Raw genomic sequence first — 27,449 nt, 5'->3', positions numbered from 1 at the left:
GCACCTTAGGTGTAGGAGGGCACCTTAGGTGTGGGAGGGCATCTTATGTGTATGGGGCACCTTAGGTGTAGGGGAGCACCTTAGGTGTAGGGGCCACCTTAGGTGTAGGAGGGCACCTTAGGTGTAGGAGGGCACCTTAGGTGTAGGGGGCACCTTAGGTGTAGGGGGCACCTTAGGTGTAAGGGGCACCTTAGGTGTATGGGGCACCTTAGGTGTAGGGGCCACTTTAGGTGTAGGGGGCACCTTAGGTGTAAGAGGGCATCTTAGGTGTATGGGGCACCTTAGGTGTAGGGGAGCACCTTAGGTGTAGGGGCCACCTTAGGTGTAGGAGGGCACCTTAGGTGTAGGAGGGCACCTTAGGTGTAGGAGGGCATCTTATGTGTATGGGGCACCTTAGGTGTAGGAGGGCACCTTAGGTGTAGTGGGCACCTTAGGTGTAGGAGGGCACCTTAGGTGTAGGAGGGCACCTTAGGTGTAGGAGGGCACCTTAGGTGTAGGGGGCACTTTAGGTGTAGGGGGCACCTTAGGTGTAGGAGGGCACCTTAGGTGTAAGAGGGCACCTTAGGTGTAGGGGGCACTTTAGGTGTAGGGGGCACCTTAGGTGTAGGAGGGCACCTTAGGTGTAGGAGGGCATCTTAGGTGTATGGGGCACCTTAGGTGTATGGGGCACCTTAGGTGCAAGGGGGCACCTTAGGTGAAGGAGGGCACCTTAGGTGTAGGGGAGCACCTTAGGTGTAGGAGGGCACCTTAGGTGTAGGAGGGCATCTTAGGTGTATGGGGCACCTTAGGTGTATGGGGCACCTTAGGTGTAGTGGGCACCTTAGGTGTAGGAGGGCACCTTAGGTGTAGGAGGGCACCTTAGGTGTAGGAGGGCACCTTAGGTGTAGGGGGCACTTTAGGTGTAGGGGGCACCTTAGGTGTAGGAGGGCACCTTAGGTGTAGGAGGGCATCTTAGGTGTATGGGGCACCTTAGGTGTATGGGGCACCTTAGGTGTATGGGGCACCTTAGGTGTAAGGGGGCACCTTAGGTGTAAGGGGGCACCTTAGGTGTAGGGGGCACTTTAGGTGTAGGGGGCACCTTAGGTGTAGGAGGGCACCTTAGGTGTAAGAGGGCATCTTAGGTGTATGGGGCACCTTAGGTGTAAGGGGGCACCTTAGGTGTAAGGGGGGCACCTTAGGAGTAAGGGGCACCGTAGGTGTAGGGGGCACCTTAGGTGTAGGGCGCTGTGCCCAATTTAAATACAAATAATTGCTAACAGAACCTAAACACCTAACCTAACCTAACCTACTACTTAACCTCCGCCTAAATATACACAATATGCTAATAATATTCATTTATATTTGAGAAAATTACTAATTTCGAATGCCCAGCATGATAACACTGATGAATGCCCAGCATGATAATACTGATGAATGCCCAGCATAACACTGATGATTGCCCAGCATGATAACACTGATGAATGCCCAGCATGATAACACTGATGAATGCCCAGCATGATAACACTGATGAATGCCCAGCATGATAACACTGATAACACGGATCTGCCTCGTGTGGGCCAATCAGGATCTGCCTCGTGTGGGCCAATAGGCCTTCTGCAGTTACCTTTGTTCTTATGTTCTTATGTATGAATGCCCAGCATGATAACACTGATGAATGCCCAGCATGATAACACTGATGAATGCCCAGCATGATAACACTGATGAATGCCCAGCATGATAACACTGATGAATGCATCCCTGGGGTCGGTCGCTGGATGGGACGACCTGACGACAGGTGTTGTGACTCCTGTGTAAAACATTTGTCATTTACAAACGGGGTTTGGCGGCTGGATGGAATGAACATTGTCGCTGAGGACGAGCTGGTTTGTCTAGTTTATTTCAAATTTTTCGAATTTTAAAACTAGATTTACTTTTGCGGAAGATTTAAACCTCGTTTCTAATGTTGACAATTTAACACGTGTTCCAGATGATGCTGTGTTGATGTTCAGTTTTGTATAATCATTGTTTCGTCTTCGAAACATTTCACATATAAAAAGAGAGACATACTTGGATATTTTCAAGTACCTCTCCTTGCTGCCTCCCATAGCAGCCCCCACACTCCCCTTCCCCTACTCCTTGACAAGCCTTCCCTACGTTTTCCCTCTCGAACGTGCATCACTTTCCTCCCCTTTCGTAAAAGAGTGGGGATTGAAGGAATGGTAGAGGGAGGAGGGGGTGCTGGAAAGGAAGGTTGACGGGGTGCTGGAAGGGTAGAGGGAGTGGGGAAGTTGCTGGAAGAGGAGGGAGAAGCAGGCCTCACTGCCCAGCCCGCTGTCTGGAGTATCGTAAAATCGTGAAATCATACAAAACCTCTTGTTTACTGCATTGTAAATGTTGGAGGTCATTTGAAGAGATCAATAGTCGGCGACATTGGCCTCTACCTTGTATGTCTTTATGATGTGATTTTAACACGGATAAAACATGTTCCGTACGACGATGATAAACAACGCCTAAGGGTTGTAATAATAGCCTGACACACAAGTGTTGAAAAATCCATAAAAACACAAAAATAGAGACAAACGTGTGAAAACAAGGACACACAAACATGCACAAGGACACACAAACATGAAACAATCAACCACTTTGCACATACAAACAACTAGTCACAAACACATACACTTCATTTTATATATATATTTCAGTTACAGAGGCGCACACATGTATATTTTGACCAGGAACTCAAGTCCTTAAGTTCCTCGTTTTGAACTAAAACTTGGAGGCATAGAGATTCAAATCAAATATTAACAAATCATTAGATATTGAATATTAGATATTCAATGGCCTGCCTGAAAGTTCGGAAAATTTCCGTAAAAAGTGAATTTATTCATCAAGACGCCTAATCTAAAGAATTGTTACTTAACAGTCAAGTGTCTTAATGAGAATCAGTACAAACTACGGTACTCTCGACATATTCAAGTACGTTTTTGAGACAATAACATACATCTCAGAGGGATAGAGTAGCTTACGCTATTTCAAAGGGATAGAGTGGTTAAGGCTATTTCAAATAGATACAGTAGCGTAGACTATTTCAAAGGGAAAGAGTAGCTTAGGCTATTTCAAAGGAATAGAGTAGCTTAGGCTATTTCAAAGGGATTGAGTAGCTTATGCTATTTCAAAGGGATAGAGTAGTTTAGGCTATTTCAAAGGGATAGAGTAGCTTAGGCTATTTCAAAGGGATAGAGTAGCTTAGGCTATTTCAAAGGGATAAAGTAGTTTATGCTATTTCAAAGGGATAGAGTAGCATAGGCTATTTCAAAGGGATAGAGTAGCATAGGCTATTTCTACCTCTCCGTCAACATATTGACTTCAGTAAACAAAACTGGTCGTGGAGGAAATGTTCAAGACTCATCACAAGTGTTCAACCTCGTACTCATTGCTACTTGTGTCTGGCCTCGTGTTCACACCCAAGCTACTCATGATGAGTTCACAAACCAATACATTTTGGCCTGAAGTGTTCCGGGAAGCAGTTAGTGTAGTAAGATAATGCTGTTAGCTTGAGTAAACTCATCAAACTGACAGCATTAACTCACTACCACTAACTTTTACCTGGAAACTATAATGAATACTGTCCGGTATTTCCCCGGTACACTACACTGCTTCCCAGTTCACTACACTCATCAGAACTCAGAAGGCAACTGAATTCAGCACAAACCTCAGAAGTCTAACTAATCAGGGGCCTCGTAGCCTGGTGGATAGCGCTCAGGATTCGTAATTCTGTGGCGCGGGTTCGATTCCCGCACGAGGCAGAAGCAAATGGGCAAAGTTTCTTTCACCCTGAATGCCCCTGTTACCTAGCAGTAAAAAGGTACCTGGGAGTTAGTCAGCTGTCACGGGCTGCTTCCTGGGGGTGGAGGCCTGGTCGAGGACCGGGCCGCGGGGACACTAAAGCCCCGAAATCATCTCAAGATAACCTCAAGAATCATAGTAAACACGCCTGTATTCTGAAGACTGAATATCACAGAAATATTAACTACATCAAGAGTAACTAAAAGAGAGAGAGGAAGGTTTCAACCCGAGTTGGTATACGATTAATTGATGAAGATTAAACAATCAAGGAGGAGGCACGGGCATGAATAGCCCGTAAGTGGTATGGAATGTGTTGACTAGAAGGGTCTGGGGGGGTGTCCCTCTCGAGCATTCCCAACGTCACTAAACTGATGTACTAAAATTGCCTTGAACCAAACCTCACCGAGGATCAACGGATAGAAAACGGGAGATAACGGCAATTTTATGAATTTGATTTTGGTTTCTATGATTTTAAGTACATCAGTTGTTGGGTTAGGGGATTTATGTGTCTAAATGTGATGTAGTGTTCAAGAGGCCGGGTTGCTGGGGATGGTCACCCCCCCCCCTCCCCCAGGAAAGTGTCAAGAGGCCGGGTTGCTGGGGATGGTCACCCCCCCCCCTCCCCCAGGAAAGTGTCAAGAGGCCGGGTTGCTGGGGATGGTCACCCCCCCCCCTCCCCCAGGAAAGTGTCAAGAGGCCGGGTTGCTGGGGATGGTCACCCCCCCCCCTCCCCCAGGAAAGTGTCAAGAGGCCGGGTTGCTGGGGATGGTCACCCCCCCCCCCCTCCCCCAGGAAAGTGTCAAGAGGCCGGGTTGCTGGGGATGGTCACCCCCCCCCCCTCCCCCAGGAAAGTGTCAAGAGGCCGGGTTGCTGGGGATGGTCACCCCCCCCTCCCCCAGGAAAGTGTCATCTTAAGTGAGCATAACAAAAAAAAAAAAAACAGCAGAAGCAAAATAAGTGTTCATAAACGTTTAACCCAAGACAAAATCACTTGGCGTGGACAATAGAGCGGGAGTCTTGCTTCATGCAGGTCGGCGTTCAATCCCTGTCTACAAGTGGTTAGGCACCATTCCTTTCCCCCGTCCCATCCCAAATCCTTATCCTGACCCCTTCCCAGTGCTATATAGTAGTAATAGCTTGGCACTTTCCCCTGATCGTTTCCTTCCATTCAACCCAAGACAGGAGTCGCGGCGATACTGGAGACACCTGCTGTAGTCTCACTCTTTTCTTCTGACGTGGTAAAGATACAGCAATAAAATACTGTAAAGCAAGCAACATCTAGCCGACAATACTTTGCAAACTGTTGCCCAGGCGTGTGTACACCTGCTGACTCCCACACAAACACCTGCCAGCGCAAAAACCTGAGGCTTCGAACCTCTAAAACCCTCCCCTCCCCCCCCCCTACTCCCACCCCGCCCCTGTTAATTGTATGAAGTGCATACTCTTTTTTTTTAGTTAAGCTTGTCAGCAATTTTGGCTGGACGTTAGAGCGACGGTCTCGGTTCATGCAGGTTGGCGTTCAATCCGCGACCGTCCAAGTGATTGGGCACCATTCCGTTCCTCCCCGTCCCATCCCAAATCCCTTCCCAGTGCTATAAAGTCGTATTGACTTGGCGCTTTCCCCTGACAAATAAATAAAAATTGTCAGCGATTACAAAGGTCAGCAGCATAACTCAGCAACCCGGCCTCTCCAATACCACACCATATTTTGACGTACACAACCTCACACACCAAAAATTATTGTGTTAAAGATTACAGCGACTCGCGAAATTGACGTACTGTTCCGTTTTCTGTTTTGGCTCCTCTGGTTGGCTAGGCGAAAGCGATTTAGTACGACAATTTCATGACGTTGGGAAACTTTAGGAGTTCCGGCCGTCGATTTAGGAAGTCGGACCGTCGATTTAGTACACCGGTTTAGTGACGTTCGGAACCCTTGAGAGGCCGGACTGCCTAACCACCTCGTGTCAAACACAACAGATCCACTAACGAGCACAACAGCTAACATAACGACATAACAACCAACATCCCTGACAACAAACATAACCAAACCATCACTAGAGCCAGTGAAAGTTTGCAACAAGGAAGTTTCATTAAGACCATCGCACAAGGAGGTTTCAGTTAGAGGCTTCATTGAAGCAGTCAGTTATATCAGTTGGGAAATGAACTCTGTATCATGAAACAAAATCTATAAAGTGTGTACATATTCCTACATGTAGCACTGATAAATAACTCACATACTTCTGTGTTAATAACACTGAACCTCCATAACACACATTGTCCCATATTAACACTGAGTCTCTATAACATTGTCCCATATTAACACTGAGCCTCAATAACATTGTCCCATATTAACACTGAGCCTCAATAACATTGTCCCATATTAACACTGAGCCTCAATAACATTGTCCCATATTAACACTGAGCCTCAATAACATTGTCCCATATTAACACTGAGCCTCAATAACATTGTCCCATATTAACACTGAGCCTCAATAACATTGTCCCATATTAACACTGAGCCTCAATAACATTGTCCCATATTAACACTGAGCCTCAATAACATTGTCCCATATTAACACTGAGCCTCAATAACATTGTCCCATATTAACACTGAGCCTCAATAACATTGTCCCATATTAACACTGAGCCTCAATAACATTGTCCCATATTAACACTGAGTCTCTATAACATTGTCCCATATTAACACTGAGCCTCTATAACATTGTCCCATATTAACACTGAGCCTCTATAATATTGTCCTATATTAACAACACATTAACAACTCAACAACTTATGATATTCTGTACTTCAATAAAACAATGAGAATGGGAAGAGGAGGAAAAACATATTTCCAAATAAAAACAAAAGAGTGTCGCACAAGGGTATCAACTATAAATAAAGACCACAATTAAGCAACTATGACAAATCAATCCAAGCACATAAATGGTGAGAGAAAAGAACTTAGCAAATTATTTCACATATTTTTGGAATAAACAAATCTTAAATCGTCGGGAATTATCGAGATTTAGAAGTTTATTTTCATCGGTTGGAACAAACCTCCGATTGTAGGATCAGTAGGAACAAATAAGATCCTGCAACACAAACCAATACATATATAATCAGATGTAAATATATTCAGACAACCACTCATAAATGGTTGTATATTTACAAATAGGAATGTTTACACTTACAATAATTACACGAGAGAAAGTGATGAAAACACCGTAGCACTTCCACATTATCATTCAGGGAATATATATACACCTAGAGATATACTCCGGTAATTGGTGTATATATATATACTCTGGGTATACTTTTCGTATGTACTATGTCTAGAGCCAAAGTATTCTTGCTGGTGGCTCGGTAAGCCCACGTGAGAAGTTTTGCCAGCGGTTTGTACAAGAAGCCTCACATTTGTGGTTGGAGTGAGGAGCTTGTATAGACATGGAACAGGTTCATGATGGCATGCTTGTTAGAGTCCAAGCCCATGGCAATTACCCTGAGCCATTTGCGGTCACAAACGATGTTAAACACGGTTCCTTTCAGGCTCCCAGCCTCTTCTGCATCATGTTCTCTGCCATGTTGATCGGTGTTGTTAGAGAGAGTGATGTCGACCTCCGTTACCGGTTTGATGGGAAGCGGTTCAACTTGAGGAGGCTCCAGGCCAGAACCAGACTCCAAGTTGAAACCATTCCTGACTGCGGGTAATTGCGCTCTCGACTCCAGTACTTGGGCTGGCATGCAGTACATCATGAATCTTTTTTTACCCGGCTTGCATGAACTTCTGCCTCACCATCTCTACACCAGATCTACAAATCTACACCATCAATACTGAGGTTGTGCACTAGGCTGCTCCTGGCTGACACGTAGCCATGTCACCGTCACAGGTCAGAAGCTCACCATCGTGGACAGGTGGACACACCTCGGCAACACACTATCACAGGCAGTCAAGACTAAACCACACACCAGAAGATGAGGAGGAGACGACAACGTTTCGGGCCGTCCTGGACCAATATCAAGTCGACTGTGACTTGATAATGGTCCAGGACGGACCAGATAGGGACATTGTTGCACAGGCAAGTATGACAAGCATTCACACCAAGCTTTGGAAAGCACAGCTCAGATGGGCTGGCCATGATGTGTGCACGCCCGATGAACGACTGGCCAGAAGATGTTGTATGATTACCTAAAACAGGGAAAACGTACACTTGGAGGGCAAAAGAAGAGATATAAGAATACCATCAAGGCCTCCTTCAACAACTGCACCATAGACTGAAAGCTGAGAGAGCACTGCTGAAGATCACTCTGCCTGATGCATATATTTTCAAGTTGGTGCAGCAGCCTATGAACAAAAGGGAAAGAATGATGTCACAGCGAAACTGTCTCTTCGCAAGTCCAGGTCTAGTGACTCTCCCTATCGGGTTATATACATACAATCCTTAGTTATCAAATAGGTCCCATAAAAGTATCATTAGACGAGAACTGGATGAATTTGAAGAAAGTAGATCTGTGCAAACTGGAACTAGCAGGTCCATTGTTTATCACAATGAAATGTGTGAAGTAAAACATGTGTATGGAGCAAGTAACAAAGTCAGTAGACTAACAGATGTTGTCACAGCTCGTATAAGACTTGGCTACAAGTATCTCTGGCAGTTCGGCTTGTATAGGAATCTAGATGAAGTAAAGTGTAAAGTGTGTGGACAAAGACAGGGACACACACTCGAACACTACATCTTGTATTGCAGTAAAATTGAGCCATTTAGAGATAAATCTAAACTTCCGTTGTATGATATGGCAAACCCTCTTATTACCAAGGATAAAATACCTGAAATCCTTGCACTGTATCAATATTTCGCTTTCAGTAGATAAACGGCATATTAGATTCAGAAACAAGTAGTGTATTGTGAGGACTAATAATAAACAGCAGCTCCCCTATGACTGTAATATCTCCATTGCTCAAACAATTATGTATTAGCGATAAGACCTACCATTAATGTATAATGATTTACTGTATATATACAGCTCTTGAAATAGAACATTGTCTGTAACTAGATGACATTGTAATTATAAGGTGTGAAGGATAGATTAAATTGTTAATGTAATCATGTCCGTTGTGGTCTGAAAAAGATCTTTTGAGCCATTTGTATTGCTTTTTGCGCTACCGCTCACAGGATGAGTATGGGGTGCATAATAAACTAGCCTCTTCCATGTCCCCACCGCAGCCGGAAGTTCCGGGCACGGATTGGACCAATCAGTCATCTCCGGACCCACTGCCACAGCAACTGATGACCCCGAGTAGTGTTCACTAAAGGCAGTACAACACTCTGGCACTGAAACATTTCTTCCTACTGTATCTCTGGTTGATATCTGGTTGATACCTGGTTGATGGGGTTCTGGGAGTTCTTCTACTCCCCAAGCCCGGCCCGAGGCCAGGCTTGACTTGTGAGAGTTTGGTCCACCAGGCTGTTGCTTGGAGCGGCCCGCAGGCCCACATACCCACCACAGCCCGGTTAGTCCGGCACTCCTTGGAGGAATAAATCTAGTTTCCTCTTGAAGATGTCCACGGTTGTTCCGGCAATATTTCTTATGCTCGCTGGGAGGACGTTGAATAACCGCGGACCTCTGATGTTTATACAGTGTTCTCTGATTGTGCCTATGGCACCTCTGCTCTTCACTGGTTCTATTCTACATTTTCTTCCATATCGTTCACTCCAGTACGTTGTTATTTTACTGTGTAGATTTGGTACTTGGCCCTCCAGTATCTTCCAGGTGTATATCTCTGGTTCATTTGGGTACTCAGTTTCCACCTGTGTCCTCTAGTACGAACATCACCCGTGTTAAATATTTTTTATCTACCCAATCAATTCCCCCTGAGAATGTTACGTAGTGATCATGTCTCCCATAACTTCTGTCTTCCAGCAACGTGAGGTTCAATTCCAGCAGCCATTCTGCGTAACTCATACCTCATAGTTCTGGAGCTAGTGACACTCCTTTGAACCTTTTCCAACTTCATCTTGTGTTTGCCTAGGTATAGACTCCATATTGGAGACGCATACTCCAGGATTGGTCTGACATATGTGGTATACAAGGTGTGTGTGTGTGTGTGTGTGTGTGTGTGTGTGTGTGTGTGTGTGTGTGTGTGTGTGTGTGTGTGTGTGTGTGTGTGTGTGTGTGTGTGTGTCCACGCGTTAAAGTAGAGGATACATTAAAGAGAGCACGACAGGGGCTAGGGGAAGGGGTAAGAACGAGCCAGACATTAAAGGGACACATCTTCCCTACAAGGTCACACACACACTTCCCAACACCCTCACTTACCCACCTACCTATGATCCAGGGGTTGAGTTTCAGCTATTGGTTCCTGCCTCTTGTCCATCTGCGTGCTCAGGTTCTAGAGACAAATTTGAACAATATTGTATGTAGGTGACGTATTTAAAGGTGTGTTGGCTAAGGAGTCTACCTACGCCTCTTCACTTTCTTGCTCGTTGTATTCATTACTTCGGGAATCCTATTTTCAGCACCCGTCTTCATAACATGGCACGTGCAGGAGTTGAACTCTAGCTGCCACTTGTTATAGATCATTTTGTGCAGTTTCTTCAGATCTTTCTGCAGTTTCTTGCAGTGTTCCTCATAATTTTGGCATCACCAGGAAATATTGATAGGAAGGCGACTTGCATCTGGTACAGTGTTGGCTCAAGTTATATATATAGAAGGGTTCCCTTTCTACTATATCACGTAGAACTTTGCTACTAATGTCTCGCCACTCTCATGACTCTTTCCTCAGTTTTACTTGTTGTCTTCTGTTGCTTAGGCACTTCCTTATTCACTGTAGCCACCTTCACTGGATGGACAGCGCTTCGGATTCGTAGTCCAGAGGTTTCGGGTTCGATCCCCGGTCGAGGCGGAGACAAATGGGCAAAATGTTTCTTTCACCCTGATGCCCCTGTTACCTAGCAGTAAATAGGTACCTGGGAGTTAGACAACTGCTACGGGCTGCTTCCTGGGGGTGTGTAACAAAAAGGAGGTCTGGTCGAGGACCGGGCCGCGGGGACTTTAAGCCCTGAAATCATCTCAAGATAACCTCAAGATAACCACTCCTGCTTCTTCAGCTCCGAATGGGGAGCCAGTCGGCCGAGCGACAGCACGCGGGACTTGTGATCCTGTGGTCCTGGGTTCGATCCCAGGCGCCGGCGAGAAACAATGGGCAGAGTTTCTTTCACCCTATGCCCCTGTTACCTAGCAGTAAAATAGGTACCTGGGTGTTAGTCAGTTGTCACGGGCTGCTTCCTGGGGGTGGAGGCCTGGTCGAGGACCGGGCCGCGGGGACACTAAAAGCCCCGAAATCATCTCAAGATAACCTCCCTTACTAGTCTCATGTGGGATACTATGTCAAAGGATTTCTCATAGTCCATAAATAATAACACTGCCTACCCTTATCAGTTTTTATGTCCATCGCTCAGTTATGGAATGTTATCAACTTTGCGAGAGAGGATATGTCATTTCTTAACAAGTACCTTCCTGCTTAGATGCCATCTTGAGATTTTGAGGTTACCTTGAGATGATTTCGGAGCTTAGCGTCCCCGCGGCCCGGTCCTCGACCAGGCCTCCTTTTTGTTACACACCCCCAGAAAGCAGCCCGTAGCAGCTGTCTAACTCCCAGGTTAACTCTTTACTCCTAGATAACAAGGGCATTAGGGTGAAAGAAACTCTGCTCATATGTTTCTGCCTCTTCCGTTCAATCTCCACCGGGGATCGAACCCGGAACCTCAGGACAACAAATCCGAAGCGCTCAGCTGTCAGGCCCCGCTTGATATATAATGAGACCCGACCCGATATATGCTTGAACAGTTTCTTTCATATAAGCGTTGCCGTCACCTTGTACTGTACCTCCGCTGTTTGCAAGCGTCACTTGCAAACAGTGATTGCAAGTGACTGTCATTCACTGTCAATTCCTTTATAAAATGGTTATTTTGGAGCTTTGGTTGTGTCTGCTTTACGGTCTTCGTTAAAAATATAAAAAGAGAAATGGGAGAGAAAGACTGAAAGCGGGAAAAGAGAAAAAGAAAGAATAAGCAAAATAGAGACAGAGAAAGAAAAGAGAAATAGAAAACAAAGAGAAAGAGGGAGTGAGAAAAATATAGAAAGGGGGAAAAGGAGGGAGAAAAAAAGAGAAAGAAAAGGAGATATATAAAAAAATAACAAAAAGAAAGTAAAAGAGAAAAAGAAAGAGAATGAAAGAAATAGAGAGAAATACAGAAAAAGAAAGAACAAGAAAAAAAGAAAAAGGGACGAGAAAGAGTGGGAGGAGAGAACGAGAAAAAATAGACAAGAAGAAGAGAAAGAAAAAGAGAGAAGAGAGACAAGGGATTTAGATGACCTGAGGAAGGATAACAGCACTTACTTGTGCAGTTTCACGTGATATCTCAACTGACAGCCCTAATGAACCATTGTCTTAGTTATGAGAGAGAGAGAGAGAGAGAGTATTAATATATATATATATATATATATATATATATATATATATATATATATATATATATATATATATATTAATACTCTCTCTCTCTCTCAACTAAGACAATATATATATATATATATATATATATATATATATATATAAATATATATATATATATATATATATATATATATATATATATATATATATATATATATATATATATATATATATTGCCTATGGGGGACACCATACTATGGGAATGGCAGGTGAGAGCCAGAGAGAGAGGCGAGGCAAGGGGTCAGTCACCTGGCTGGATCAATGTATTGACCTCAAGAACTCCCTGTGAGGTTACCTTTTCTTCAACGTCCTACCCGTCCCCTCCGCTGACACCAATCTGTACAAGGCTTGTTTAAGTGCTCATCTTAACATTCTATCAGGTTTGGGAAAGGTAAGCCGGGGCCATGGTCGGGATAGTAGGCAGGTAATGCTTGAAATGGAGGGAGTGAGCGGTGGAGGACTGGATAGCAGTTTGGAAGGCGGAGGAAGGCTAGAATTGGAATGTCAGCTTCCGAATGAGAAGAAAACAAAGCCATGATGGTGGGAAGGGGGGTACGAGGTGGAAAAGCGGTGGGAGGGAGATGAACTGGAAGAGGGGTAGCAGCAAGGAGGGGTCTGGAACATGGTAGGGAAAGCGGGGTGCGCGTGGGAGGGGGGTGTAATGTTTTGTTGGGGGGGAATGGTGGGACGGGGGAGACACTGCGGACGTTTGAAGCGACGCGGGTGTATCCAAACGCTCGCCGGTAGTTTCACAACACGCTCACCACCTACCCAATACAAATGGAAAACTTTCCTTCTATTCTAACATTATTTTTACCCCCCCCCCCTTCCCCCTTGCCACGCTCAGGCACAAACACTTTACCCTCGCCAGGTATAGCCGGCTGCAGTCGCTGAAGGAGGGTACTGCGCCTGGGACACGGTGTTTACATTCAGCTGATTAGATAATGTACATCCTGGTGGTGTTGTGTCAGGGAGGAGCCAACGTTTACACCGCCGGCAGACGACACTCTCCTACACTTATTGTCAAACAAACCCTCACGTAAAGCTGTCAGCTAAACAATAACACAAGAAAATCAATATCATTGCAGTTGCACTTGTTTACATGGCTACTGGGGCTTCCATAAATAAAAGGGAAAATACACGTCTGATTAAGAAAAACAAGTTTGTGTAGAAGTACTGACCGTAAGCCACACAAGCAGTAGGTGGAGTAGAGTCCGAAGTTGGTGTAGACGTAGATAAACTCCTGCAGGGAGCGGATCCCACCGTAGAGGCTGAACACGGCCAGGATCACGTTCCATACAAACAATTGCTTGCGGAGATCAAATGCCGGACGGCTCTCCATCCAGGTCTGAAGGCCGAAGACGACGGCCATGTAGGCGCCTACCATATAGAACACGATGCCCCAGTTCTGATCAAACCATTGCACCCAGTTTCCCCCGTAGAAGTTCCCTTCGAAGGGCATCACCATATTATAGGAAATGTTATAGAGAGATCGGCCCGCCGCCGCCTCTACGTTGGTCAAGTTGATAAAAAAGCTCATCTTCCGGGTCAAGAACTTGACAAAGATGTGGGTAAATAAGGTCGGAGAGTAAGGCACTGGAGCTAGGCTGCGGGCGACGAGTAACTCCGTGGGAGGAGAGAGAGAGCCGGCTTTAAGGTAGGTGTTACCGAAGCAGTGACCACGGCGGCGGTAGCAAGGCAACTGGCGCGAAGACCCGAGTCCCTCCTGCCAGTGGTCCGCCACCAACACCGTCTGCCGCCGCCTGCCGCCTGCTGCTGCTCCTCCTACATCGATCACACCACACCCATGGTGATGACCTGTCCCGCCGCCCCCTGACCTACTCTCCACTCATTCACCCGCCTTCATGAATGCCCGGTCACGTTCCCTCCTCCCCCTCCCCCGCACTCTCACCACTCACCACTCACATCTCCCACAAAATCGTATCGCAGTTAAACAAAAAATCAACAGTCATTGCAGTAGTGAAATAACAAAAACATGGTAACTCGCTAAACCGGCAACAAGAGAACAATGTTTTCATAACGCACCAGTAACAACAACGGCTCTAACCATAACACTTTATGTAAACACAGACTACTAACTTTCGCTTGTGTGTATAATATATATTTATATTATATAATATATATAATACATATATATATATATATATATATATATATATATATATATATATATATATATATATATATATATATATATATATAAAGTTGGAAATATGTGGAAGGTACTGAAGATATAGGCGCACTGTTGGCATGTCATCTGATGATGAAGCGACTGCTCCAATACACAAGATAACCACTTGAACCTCAACTCATCAACACGACGCCTAACTATCAACACTCAACACCCTGTCCACACACCTGGCTTCCTCAACACACTTCCGGAATCCTCAAGTACGAATGCATATACACAAAACATTAAGCGGATTTTAGCAATAATCCATAATGATTAGTGAATGAGGAATGAATAGTAGAATATTAAGCTTTAACTGATCGACTATTTATACTAGCCTAATACAGCTTGCCGGGGGTAGGAATTTGTAACCTTTGGTGACGCCTCTTAACATTCAGTGAAATGAAGCCTAGGGTTCCCGAGACTGCTGGCCTGTCATATCTAAATGTGAGGCTATGAGTGGTCTGCCTCACCCATGTTACTTGTTAAAGTGTGTGTGTGGACACAGAGGATTAGTGTGTATGAGTAGGGTATTAGTGAGTATGGGAGGGAGGGAGGGGGTATAAATGTATACGGGGTAAGGGGGGTATTAGTGTGTACGTGTGAGTGACGTCAGCACACGTTAGGATATGGAAGTGATGACTACAGGACCTGTGTTGGTGCCAGATATACGATAATAACAGCATACCTTGCACAAGTTTTCCAAACACACACCCACACACATCTAGGGGCGCCGTGGATGAGTGGACAGCACGCCGGATACGTGGTCCTATGGACAGTTCGATTCCCGGCACCGGCAGGAAACTATGGGCAGAGTTTCTTTCACCCTGATGACCCTGTTACCTAGAAGTAAATAGGTACCTGGGAGTTAGATAGCTGTTACGGGCTGCTTCCTGGGTGTGTGTGTGGGGGGAGGGGGGTAGAAATAGCCGAAGCTACTCTATCCCTTTGAGATGTATTTCTCTCTTTTCTCAATAAACATACTTGAACTTGAACCTGGGTGTGTGTGTGAGTGTGTGTGTGTGTGTGTGTGTGTGTGTGTGTGTGTGTGTGTGTGTGTGTGTGTGTGTGTGTGTGTGTGTGTGTGTGTGTGTGTGTGAGAAAAAAATAAAGTTAGTAGTTAGTAACAGTTGAGGGACGGGGCGAAAGAGCAGAGCTCAACCCCTACAAGCACAACTAGGTGAATACATATGCGCCTCAGTATGGAGTCCGTACCTTGTCAAGCACATGATGAAGCTGGAGAAAGTATGCCACTAGGCTAGTCCCAGAACTAAGAGGCATGAGTTACGAGGAAAGGCTGAGTGAACTGCACCTCACGTCGCTGGAAGACAGGAGAGTAAGGGGAGATATGATCAATATCTACAAAATTCTCAGAGGAATTGACAGGGGTAGATAAAGATAAACTGTTTAACACGGGGGTACGCGAACATGGGGACACAGGTGGAAGCCCAGTAACCACATGAGCCACAGGGACGTTAGAAAAAACTTTTTCAGTGTCAGAGTAGTTAACAGATGGAATGCATTAGGCAGTGATGTGGTGGAGGCTGACTCCATACACAGTTTCAAATGTAGATATGATAGAGTCCAGTAGGGCTCAACGTAGCGCGTAAATACTACAGACACCTTTGCTTTTAGGTCGTAGTCCAAAGGGCCAGGGTTCGATTTTCGGCAGAGGCAGAAACAAACAGGCAGAGTTTCTTTCACCCTGGTACTCCTGTTCACCTAGCAGTAAATAGGTACCTGGGAGTTAGACAGCTGTTACAGACTGCTTCCTGGGTGTGTGGGTGTTTGTAAGCGAAATTTATGTAGTAGATATAATAGACGAAAAATAAATTGGTTAGAAAGGCGGGGTCCAAGAGCTAATAGCTCGACTTTGCAGATACAAATAGTAAATACACACACACACACACACACACACACACACACACACACACACACACACACATACCCTCCCTTGGGTAAAAGTGATCATGTCTTTTTGGGAATAAAGTATGCAATGCGTTATAATCTGGAAGAAAATATGACGGTCGATGCAATTGAAAAACCTGACTTTAGGAGAGGACATTATGGCAACCTTAGAATTTTTTTTAGTGAGTATAATTGGACAGACTTGTTGCTAGGCAAGGAAGTGAATGAGATGTATGTCAGGTTTTGTGAAATATATGATAAAGGCACAACAAAATTTATACCAAAACAGAGAAGCAGAACTAGAAAACAGGATTGGTTCAACAGAAAGTGCGAGAGGGCCAGAGACCAAAAGACACAAAAATGGAATCAATACAGGAAGAGGCCGAACCCCCAAACATACCAGCGATACAAAGATGCGAGAAACAACTACACGGCAGTGAGGAGAGAGAGGCAGAAAAAATTTTGAAAAAGGGATTGCAGACAAATGTAAAACAGAACCAGGTCTATTCTATAAATTCATAAACAACAAATTGCAGGTAAAGGATAATATTCAGAGGTTGAAAATGGGAAATAGATTCACGGAAAATGAAAAGGAAATGTGTGAAACATTAAACGAAAAGTTGAAAAGTGTGTTTGTACAAAATGAAATCTTCAGGGAACCAGATACAATAAGAATTCCAGAGAACAACATAGAGCACATAGAGGTGTCTAGAGACGAAGTGGAAAAAATGCTCAAGGAGCTAAATAAGAACAAAGCAGTTGGTCCAAATGGAGTTTCACCATGGGTTCTGAGAGAATGTGCACCTGAGCTCAGCATTCCTCTTCAACTGATTTTTCAGGCATCCCTGTTTACAGGAGTTGTAGCTGATGTGTGGAAAAAGGCTAACATAGTTCCAATCTACAAAAGTGGAAGCAGGGAAGACCCCCTTAATTATAGACCGGTATCATTGACAAGTGTAATAGTCAAAATATTGGAAAAAATAATTCAATCTAAATGGGTAGAACACCTAAAGAGAAATGATATAATATCAGACAGACAGTATGGTTTTCGATCTGGAAGATCCTGTGTATCAAATTTACTCAGTTTCTATGATCGAGCAACAGAGATATTACAGGAAAGAGATGGTTGGGTTGACTGCATCTATCTGGACCTAAAAAAGGCTTTCGACAGAGTTCCACATAAGAGGTTGTTCTGGAAACTGGAAAATATTGGAGGAGTGACAGGTACGCTTCAAACATGGATGAAAATTTTTCTGACTGATAGAAAAATGAGGGCTGTGATCAGAGGCAATGTATCGGACTGGAGAAATGTCACAAGTGGAGTACCACAGGGTTCAGTTCTTGCACCAGTGATGTTTATTGTCTACATAAATGATCTACCAGTTGGTATACAGAATTATATGAACATGTTTGCTGATGATGCTAAGATAATAGGAAGGATAAGAAACTTAGATGATTGTCATGCCCTTCAAGAAGACCTGGACAAAATAAGTACATGGAGTGCCACTTGGCAAATGGAATTTAATGTTAATAAATGCCATGTTATGGAATGTGGAATAGGAGAACATAGACCCCACACAACCTATATATTATGTGAGAAATCTTTAAAGAATTCTGATAAAGAAAGAGATCTAGGGGTGGTTCTAGATAGAAAACTATCACCTGAAGACCACATAAAGAATATTGTGCGAGGAGCCTATGCCACGCTTTCTAACTTCAGAATTGCTTTTGAATACATGGATGGCGATATACTAAAGAAATTGTTCACGACTTTTGTTAGGCCAAAGCTAGAATATGCAGCAGTTGTGTGGTGCCCATATCTTAAGAAGCACATCAACAAACTGGAAAAGGTGCAAAGACATGCTACTAAGTGGCTCCCAGAACTGAAGGGCAAGAGCTACGAGGAGAGGTTAGAGGCATTAAATATGCCAAAACTAGAAGACAGAAGAAAAAGAGGTGATATGATCACTATATACAAAATAGTAACAGGAATTGATAAAATCGATAGGGAAGATTTCCTGAGACCTGGAACTTTAAGAACAAGAGGTCATAGATATAAACTAGCTAAACACAGATGCCGAAGAAATATAAGAAAATTCACTTTCGCAAACAGAGTGGTAGACGGTTGGAACAAGTTAGGTGAGAAGGTGGTGGAGGCCAAGACCGCCAGTAGTTTCAAAGTGTTATATGACAAAGAGTGCTGGGAAGACGGGACACCACGAGCGTAGCTCTCATCCTGTAACTACACTTGGGTAATTACACTTAGGTAATTACACACACATACACACGGGGGGCCTCGTGGCTGAGTGAACAGTGCTCGGGGGTCTTAGTCCTAAGGACCCGGATTCGATTACCGTTGGAGGCGGAAACAAATGGGCAGAATTTCGTTTACCCTGATGCCTCTGTTCACCTAGCAGTAAATACGGGCTGCTTCCTGGGGATGTGTGAGTGTGTGTGTTAGAGAGAAATATATGTAGTAGATATAATAGAGGAAAATAGATTGGTTAAAAAGGCGGGGTCCAAGAGCTAATAGCTGGATTCTGCAGAAACAAATAGTAATTAAACACGAATACTCTTTTTAACATACATTATTAGAGGAATAGACGTCTAATGACTCTTGTTAACAGGCTGAGAACTTTCCATTCTCACAGTACATGGTAAGTCTCACCTTACTAGTTTCCCCCTGGAACACGACCCAACAATAGATCTTACTCCCAGGTCCCCAATTACTGCTGGGTGAATAGGGGACGAACAGTTACGGATTGGTTCCCAGTCAATCCTTCCCGGGATTTGTCACGGGTCGATTGAGATTATTTTATGCTGATGTTGATGCTGGTGACGTTGTTTATATTGCTGTTATTGTCGTTAATGCTGTTGATGCTAATTCTACTGTTGTTTGTGTTGCTGTTGTTAATGCTGCTGTTGTTGTTAGGTTGCCGTTGTTGAATGTTAATGCTGCTGTCTTTGACGTTGCAAATGCTGATATTAATGATGTTTAAAACCCTGTTGTTGCTGATATTGCTTTTGTTGTTAATTACATTTTGTGTTGATGTCGCTTTTGTTGTTAATTACATTTGGTGTTGATGTCGCGTTTGTTAATTTTATCTTTTGCTTACATGAAAGATTATCAGCAGAATATCCTATTCTGAAGGATAGGCTTCATTCTCCTTGCTTTGACCCCGCACATCAACGACCAAGTATACTTTTGCCCTGGGCATAGATCAGGACTAAAGTAAACTCTCAATGATATATATATATATACATACATAGAGAGAAGCTGGGGTATACACCTCGGTGTGTATATAACACTACTGATCAGATCTAAATCAATGAATTGATGGTAATAATACCTTTGTTAGTCCCAATATTCCCGTTTTTTGTTAGTTTCTTTTTTTATGGCCAGACTGTGTTAGATTTTAATAGAATTGTTGACCAGACCACACACTAGAAAGTGAAGGGACGTCCAGGACGTTTCGGTCCGTCCTGGACCATTCTCAAGTCGATTGTGGTCCAAGACGGACCGAAAACGTCGTCGTTTCTTCACTTTCTAGCGTGTAGTTTGGTCAACATACTTCAGCCACGTTATTGTGACCTATCGCCTACCTTGAGGTGATTCCGGGGCTCAACGATCCCGCGGCCCGGTCGTCGACCAGGCCTCCTCGTTGCTGGACTGGTCAACCAGGCTGTTGGACGCGGCTGCTCGCAGCCTGACGTATGAGTCACAGCCTGGTTGATCAGGTATCCTTTGGAGGTGTTTATCAGATGTTTGTGGCCTGCATAGAATTTTTTAACATAATCTACAATATCATTTTGATTTGCTGTTCCAAATTGTGTTCCTGATGTTCGTAATTATATTGGGATAATAAGCATAATAACTGGTATTATTAATATTATAAAGTTGTTATTATTGTTTATTTTTGACCCTTCCTCCTCCTCCTAAATTTATTATTTATTTATTTATTTATATACAAGAGGGTAAATTGGGTTTGTGAGAATACATTGGATAGTACAGTATTTACATTCTTGTAAAGCCACTAGTACGCACAGCGTTTCGGGCAGGTCCTTAATCTAGCAGATAATTTTAAGTAGGTAATTTCAATCAGAATTGATAAATGATAAAGATACATTACAAGAGAATGGTATCAATAATGGAATAACAAAATAATGGAGAATGGAGAACCAATAAATGGTTCATCATAGCTGGTGGTGGTTGTAGGATACTGCGTCATCAGTCCCAGACGCCAGCTTAAGGCTTCCTGAGGGCTCTCACAGGAAACTTACATCACAGGATGAACCTTTGAGCGGATAGTGTTCACTGTTGCTCCCTGGTGGCCGTGCTGTGATTCATTACTCTGCTCCACAGTGTGTGTCATCCTCTCATGTGTGACAGTGAACACCACCATTATCTTCACTCTAATTAACACTAAATTGAAGTACTCAGATTAGGCAAAAATTGTAATTAATTTTTGTCAATAAAGATGTTTATAATAATAATCTGTCTCACAACTATAGTCATGGCTCACCTCTACCCCAGAACTTATGATCCACCTCTAACCCACCACGTATACACTTATTGAAATTTGAAATTGAAATTAAAATAAGTTTATTGATGTAAAATACACACAAAGGGATGAGGTAGCTCAAGCTATTCTCACCCCGTTCAGTCTTGGGCTAAGCGTGACCCAAGACTGTCACAATAGGATGTACCAAGCCTAGTGGCATATAGCGTGTTGATTATTTAGCTTTCATCCATATTAGATCTTTCACCCCCGCCAGCTGCCACGCACGGGAGGTGAGCAATGTAAGCCCTCCACTCAACAGCGGCCTCACCACACAGAGAATCAAAGATAAAAATCAAACGAGAAATGCAAGGAGCCGGAAAATGACAGGCAGACCGCAGGACGAGGCAAAACTGGCAACATAAAATAGACGCAGGGGGAATAGTGGGCAGACCAGCTTAACAATATAACAGAGAGTACTACAGAGTCTACAGAGTACTACTACTATTATGCACCAAATACCCATCTTGTGGGCGTTAGTGGAAAGGGTTACAGAGGCACGGCTACAAGGGGCCTCGTAGCCTGGTGGATAGCGCGCAGGACTCGTAATTCTGTGGCGCGGGTTCGATTCCCGCACGAGGCAGAAACAAATGGGCAAAGTTTCTTTCACCCTGAATGCCCCTGTTACCTAGCAGTAAATAGGTACCTGGGAGTTAGTCAGCTGTTACGGGCTGCTTCCTGGGGGTGGAGGCCTGGTCGAGGACCGGGCCGCGGGGACACTAAAGCCCCGAAATCCTCTCAAGATAACTTCAAGATACAGTAATTTATCATCCCCACCAAACAATAGAACGCCTAGGGAGGACTACGACAGATGCAGTGAGAACTGTCTAAAGGTGATGGAAAAAGCAGTCACAATAGTAAGGAGAACAAGAGCTAAAATCTTAATATGGAGATTTCAACCACAGGGAAACACGCATGATAAATAAGGATCCACACGAGGGTGATATGAGACATGGAGACCAAAACTGGTAGACTTCTTAAAGCAACATGTCACAGAACCAAGAGGAGTAAGAGGAGACGATCTACCAGCAACACTAACAACAGGAAGAGGGACTTACTACGGGAGGTCCAATGGGAAAGAGAAATGGAAGGGAAGACAGCATACGAGATGATGGAATTCACTGCTTGCAAATGTGCCGAGGCAACGGAACAGTGCACAACACTCAAGAAGGAGGTGGATGAACAAAGTAATGTAACTCTCCGGGTTCAGTTGGTGATGCAGGAAAGCTAAAGAACAAAAAAGCCTGGAAAAGGTAGAGAGAACTGGGAATAGAGAACAATGAGATGCAGTTCAAAGAACAAAGAATGAATACACCCAAATTAGGAGAGAAGTCAAGAAGTAATTTGAACATTATATTGCTGCGAAAGACAGGAAAACGAAGGTTGGGTATTTTTCTAGAATGTCAAATGGCATTTGACACTTGTCGGAAAAAAAACGACATCCTTTAATAATCTTTACTACAAAATACAACCAATATTTCTGTTGTTCTTGTACTAACAAACTAACACAAATTATTTTATTTAATAATACCAATAATATTAGACTTGTGGCATTTTCCCCGGAGAAAACGAGAAATGATTGCCACATCACCCGAAAATACACTATTAAAATATCAATCAATCACTTAAAACACCAGTCTAGCGTTAGAATCAATAAAAAAGTATTCTCTATGACTGGATCAAATAAAATAATAAATAAAAAACATGCCTCTCTACCTTCGTTCATAAATGAGCAGAAAATTAAACCGGTTTTTAGTGGCGTCACTTAACCTGGGAAGGAGGGAGGACGCCATTATTAACGGTCCGTCTAATTACCACAAGCTACACAAGCTTCACTAAGCTTCCTGGCAATACGTTAGTAATGAATAAATATGATATATTTACTCATTATAATGTTGGTGCTGAATGTACAACACGAAAAAACATAATTTTAATCTGAAAAAGTATCCTTTTATAAAGAAATTAGACGAAAATAAAGAGCTGGTGACGCCAAATCAAGTCGACGATCCAAGCGTCGGTTAGGTTAGGTTAGGTTTGGTTTGGTTTGGTTAAGTTAGGTTAGGTTAGGTTAGGTTAGTTTAGGTTAGTTTAGGTTAGTTTAGGTTAGTTTAGGTTAGGTTAGGTTAGTTTAGGTTAGGTTAGGTCAGCCTAACCTAACATATCATATTTATTCATTACTAACGTATTGCCAGGAAGCTTTATGAAGCTTGTGTAGCTTGTGGTAATTAGACGGACCCATTATTAATTTACATCCACTCCCGTGAGGACGCACAATAAACAGTACCGCCAATACTCCAAAACCCGAGCCATCATGACAAATCTACTGCTGTAACCACACCATTACGCGAGTACCTCGTTTCTGGTTTGCTAAAAATATTTACTTGTTATTACATGGCCTTTTCATATAAGTAGAACAAACCAGTCAATGAGCAAACGAAAATACCCAAAATAGGGTAAGCCTTTCATAAGAATCTAAATAATAATATGTCATACAATATCTGTTATTAGGATGTTATTTACATTATTTACATTGTATACTTGCAGGAGATCTTCTGTGGCAACTAGAAGACATTAGCAACAATTACTTGGTGCAACAAGTGACCAGTATTGACGCCATGAACACATGACCACACATCTGGCTAGCCACCCAAGTGTTCTACGCCTGTACCAGGACGTTGAAGCCTTCTAGTCAGGTAAGGATTTTAATCATTTACATTAACTCAAGTAGTATTAACAATTGTAGTGAATTTCCTATCAATCGATAATTATAGATTGATAGGCTATAATTAATACCCTCCCAACTTGTGTATTATATGACTTCTGGGAGACTTTAACTTCATACAATCCACTTATTTAAACATACAGACCACTACCAAAATAAATAAATTATAAATTATACATTAGTAATTAAAATAACTAATAAAATCCCGCGAGTCAAACTTCCCCACAACAGTGTTCCCCGTACAAGACTGTTGTACAAGATAAGGAACCAGACCGGGGTAACACGGGACTGGGTAAGGGAGTATCTGAAGGATAAAACACAGAGTCACAGTCAGAGGGAAGGTCCAGTTTTATGCACCTACTCCCAAAGCGATATGAAAAGGCTCGAAAGCAATCAAAATGAAGCCATGACAATCATTCTTGGAGTCCCAAGAACTGCCAAAACGTCTAATCTACGAGAGGAGTTGTCCCTCCCCAGTGAATTAGAATTAAGTAGAAAGCAGAATTAAGGAACTGAATGCTAAGCTTGCAATTAGGATAACCAGAGATCCCCATTACAATGATATTGCTAAGAAAAAACTGAGTTCTGTGCTACTTTCAGGGGGAAACAGGAGAAGCAAAAAATGTCATCACAGATCAGTCTGCTACCTTGAAGAACTTCACCTGCTTGAGCAAGCCCGTGAGCTCCTGCCTGTAGAGAGGTTACCTCCCTGGGAGGATGACTCATGCAAGATTATCATCAATGAAATGGCAACGAAAAAATCCAACATGATACCACAGGAAATGAGGCACAAGTATCTTGAGGAAATTTATAAAGAAGCCGGGGGATGAAGTAGATCAAATCTACACTGACGGGTCATCTAATCCTATCAATAGCAGGGCTGGTGCAGCATACACGGTAATTAAGGATAATACTTTCCAACGCAGAAATGAAGAAAAAGCACGTATTGAGAACTATGCCTCTTCAACACAAGCAGAGCTAACTGCCATTGTTATGGCGTTAAGGTTTCTTGAACGGACCACTAATGGTGCGGTGATTTGCACTGATTCAAAGCAGCACTGCAAAGCCTAAGTAAAAATCGGGCAGAAAATCTTGCAATAGTCGCTGAAATTAAGAGAGCTGTGAGAGTACTTACCAATCAGGGAAGAGTCGTCAAGTTTCTGTGGATCCCCTCCCATGTTGGAATATGTGGGAATGAACGAGCAGATGTGCTGGCTGCTGAAGGAGACCATATTGAATACTTCATACCCAAGACTCTACTACAAATTAGAGGCAACATCACCCTGGCAAGGTAACTGAGGAAAGGGGGATAGAAGCACAAACCAGTGAGTCTGTACGATGGTACAACATGGTTGCTGCTGGCAATCCCAATCATTATGGCCGAAGAGGAGGAGGACGCGGGAGAGAATCAGTAATAGCGAGAATCCGTCTTGGATACAAATATCCATGGAGATATGGAATGGAAACAACAGTTGATCAGCGAAGTTGCAGAATCTGTGGTGAGAGTGATGGACACCGCCTTGACCACTAGCTACGTGAATGTGAACACCTGAGAGACAATAGAAATATGTGTAGAATAATAAATCCCACATTGTTTGAGTAAGGAAAACACTATTTGTAAAATATTGATACTGTTCTTAAAAGATTCCCCCATTTTGCACCCGCAAGATAACGTAAGGTTTTAAAGGTTGACAGATGTTAATCTTCTTGTTTGAGAAGCTGTTCACTTGAGACAGTTAAGCAAGTCCCAGCTGTGTCTGGGTACAAGTGACAGGATGAACAACCCAGCGGGTTTTCTTCCTATTGGGGAGTGTTGTACATGCTGCTATGGCGGTGTGTCCACTCACAGGATGAGTGGCGCTGCCCAATAAACTCGCCCATCAGGGCAAATTTTTAAAAAATTTAAGGTTTCAAGCTGGAGGAATGTAACAAGTGGGGTCCCACATGGCTCTGTCCTGGGACCAAACTTATGAGAACAATCTCCCTAAGGGAGTGAGCTCAGAAATGTCAATGTTTGCAGATGACGTGAAGCTGATGAGGAACGTGATAACAGGTGAGGACTACAGAAAGTTACAGGAGAACCTTGAGAAACTCGAGGAGTTGTTAAACAAATGGTTGCTGGAATGTAATCCCAACAAGTGTAAGGTAATGAGGATGGAAAATAGAGACAGGGAGGCCAGAAGGCATGTACACCATCTTGAGGTTATCTTGTGATGAATTCGGGGCTTAGTGTCCCCGCAGCCGGGTCCTCGACCAGGCCTCCATCCCCAGGAGCAGCCCGTGACAGCTAACTCCCAGGTACCTATTTACTATAGTGAGCTATAGTGAGTCCGTAGTGGACTTACCTGGCACAGGAGCGGGGCTGTGGGTGAGCCTGTAGTGGACTTACCTGGCACAGGAGTGGGGCTATAGTGAGTCCGTAGTGGACTTACCTGGCACAGGAGTGGGGCTATAGTGAGTCCGTAGTGGACTTACCTGGCACAGGAGCGGGGCTGTGGTGAGCCCGTAGTGGACTTACCTGGCACAGGAGTGGGGCTATAGTGAGCCCGTAGTGGGACTTACCTGGCACAGGAGTGGGGCTATAGTGAGCCCGTAGTGGACTTACCTGGCACAGGAGTGGGGCTATAGTGAGTCCGTAGTGGACTTACCTGGCACAGGAGTGGGGCTATAGTGAGCCTGTAGTGGACTTACCTGGCACAGGAGTGGGGCTATAGTGAGTCCGTAGTGGACTTACCTGGCACAGGAGTGGGGCTATAGTGAGTCCGTAGTGGACTTACCTGGCACAGGAGCGGGGCTGTGGTGAGCCCGTAGTGGACTTACCTGGCACAGGAGTGGGGCTATAGTGAGTCCGTAGTGGACTTACCTGGCACAGGAGCGGGGCTGTAACTGCTGCCCCATGGTTGTTACTGGGAAAGAAGGAATGTGCGGCTCGCGTGTGTAGCCTGCAGACGACCACTCTTGAACGCCAGACGCCTACTTGCCACTCACTAGGACGAATTCACCGTTTCAAACTCTAATATATAATAACTTTTGTTATCCTTGAGGTAGCAAAACTATGAAATGAAATCCTTCCATTAATAAGATTTTTCCCATGTTGTCTGATTTATTGATAAGTTCTAAGCCTACAGAATCTGAGAACACATTGACCCTGACAACAGCGCCACTCTAAGGCCTAACACCTGAACGAAACTCGCTGGGATCATTCGCGATAAGTGAATGATGTGTGTCGTAGCCATTAAACCACATTCCTCGCCTTAACAATATTAACTAACAACGCGTGATCGTTAATCACTTGATCAAATTGTCAACTGACTGCATAAACAGCTTTGGCATTTCACGTTCAAGTACGTTTATTGAGACCATAAAATACATCTCAAAGGGATAGAATAGCTTAGGCTATTTCTACCCTCTTTTGGCATTTATAAACCATTAACCGTTTGGCATTCATTTTGAAACTAACGAACTGGACATTCCATATATACGGGCAGTGGGAGGGATCTCCCCCCGCCCTCCCCCCAAACAAAGGCACGGGCCTACACATAACATAACACATAACAAATAACATTTTATTTAGGAAAAGTACATACATAGATGCAGAGTTACAAACATACTGTTGGATTTATAGATAGACCTAGTACATACAATACCTAAAGCCACGAATACGCACAGCGTTTTCGGGCAGCCTCACATATCATATACACATACATAGTCTCACATAACTCACATAAT

General features: G+C 43.8%; 1 protein-coding gene across 1 annotated transcript in view; it reads right to left on the bottom strand.

Moving 5' to 3' along the window:
- Positions 1–14,113, bottom strand: part of Baldspot (elongation of very long chain fatty acids protein baldspot) — a 197,900-nt gene extending 183,787 nt beyond the window's left edge. The window contains exon 1 of the mRNA XM_069325964.1: positions 13,522–14,113. Coding sequence (XP_069182065.1) covers positions 13,522–13,880 — 359 coding nt within the window. The 5' untranslated portion in view covers positions 13,881–14,113. The remainder of the gene's footprint in view (positions 1–13,521) is intronic.
- Positions 14,114–27,449: the final 13,336 nt, after the last annotated feature.

Source organism: Procambarus clarkii, chromosome 17, assembly GCF_040958095.1.
Source record: "Procambarus clarkii isolate CNS0578487 chromosome 17, FALCON_Pclarkii_2.0, whole genome shotgun sequence".
NCBI lineage: Eukaryota > Metazoa > Arthropoda > Malacostraca > Decapoda > Cambaridae > Procambarus > Procambarus clarkii.
Note: the sequence above shows the minus strand (reverse complement) of the source record. Positions and strands in the feature narration are given on the sequence as shown.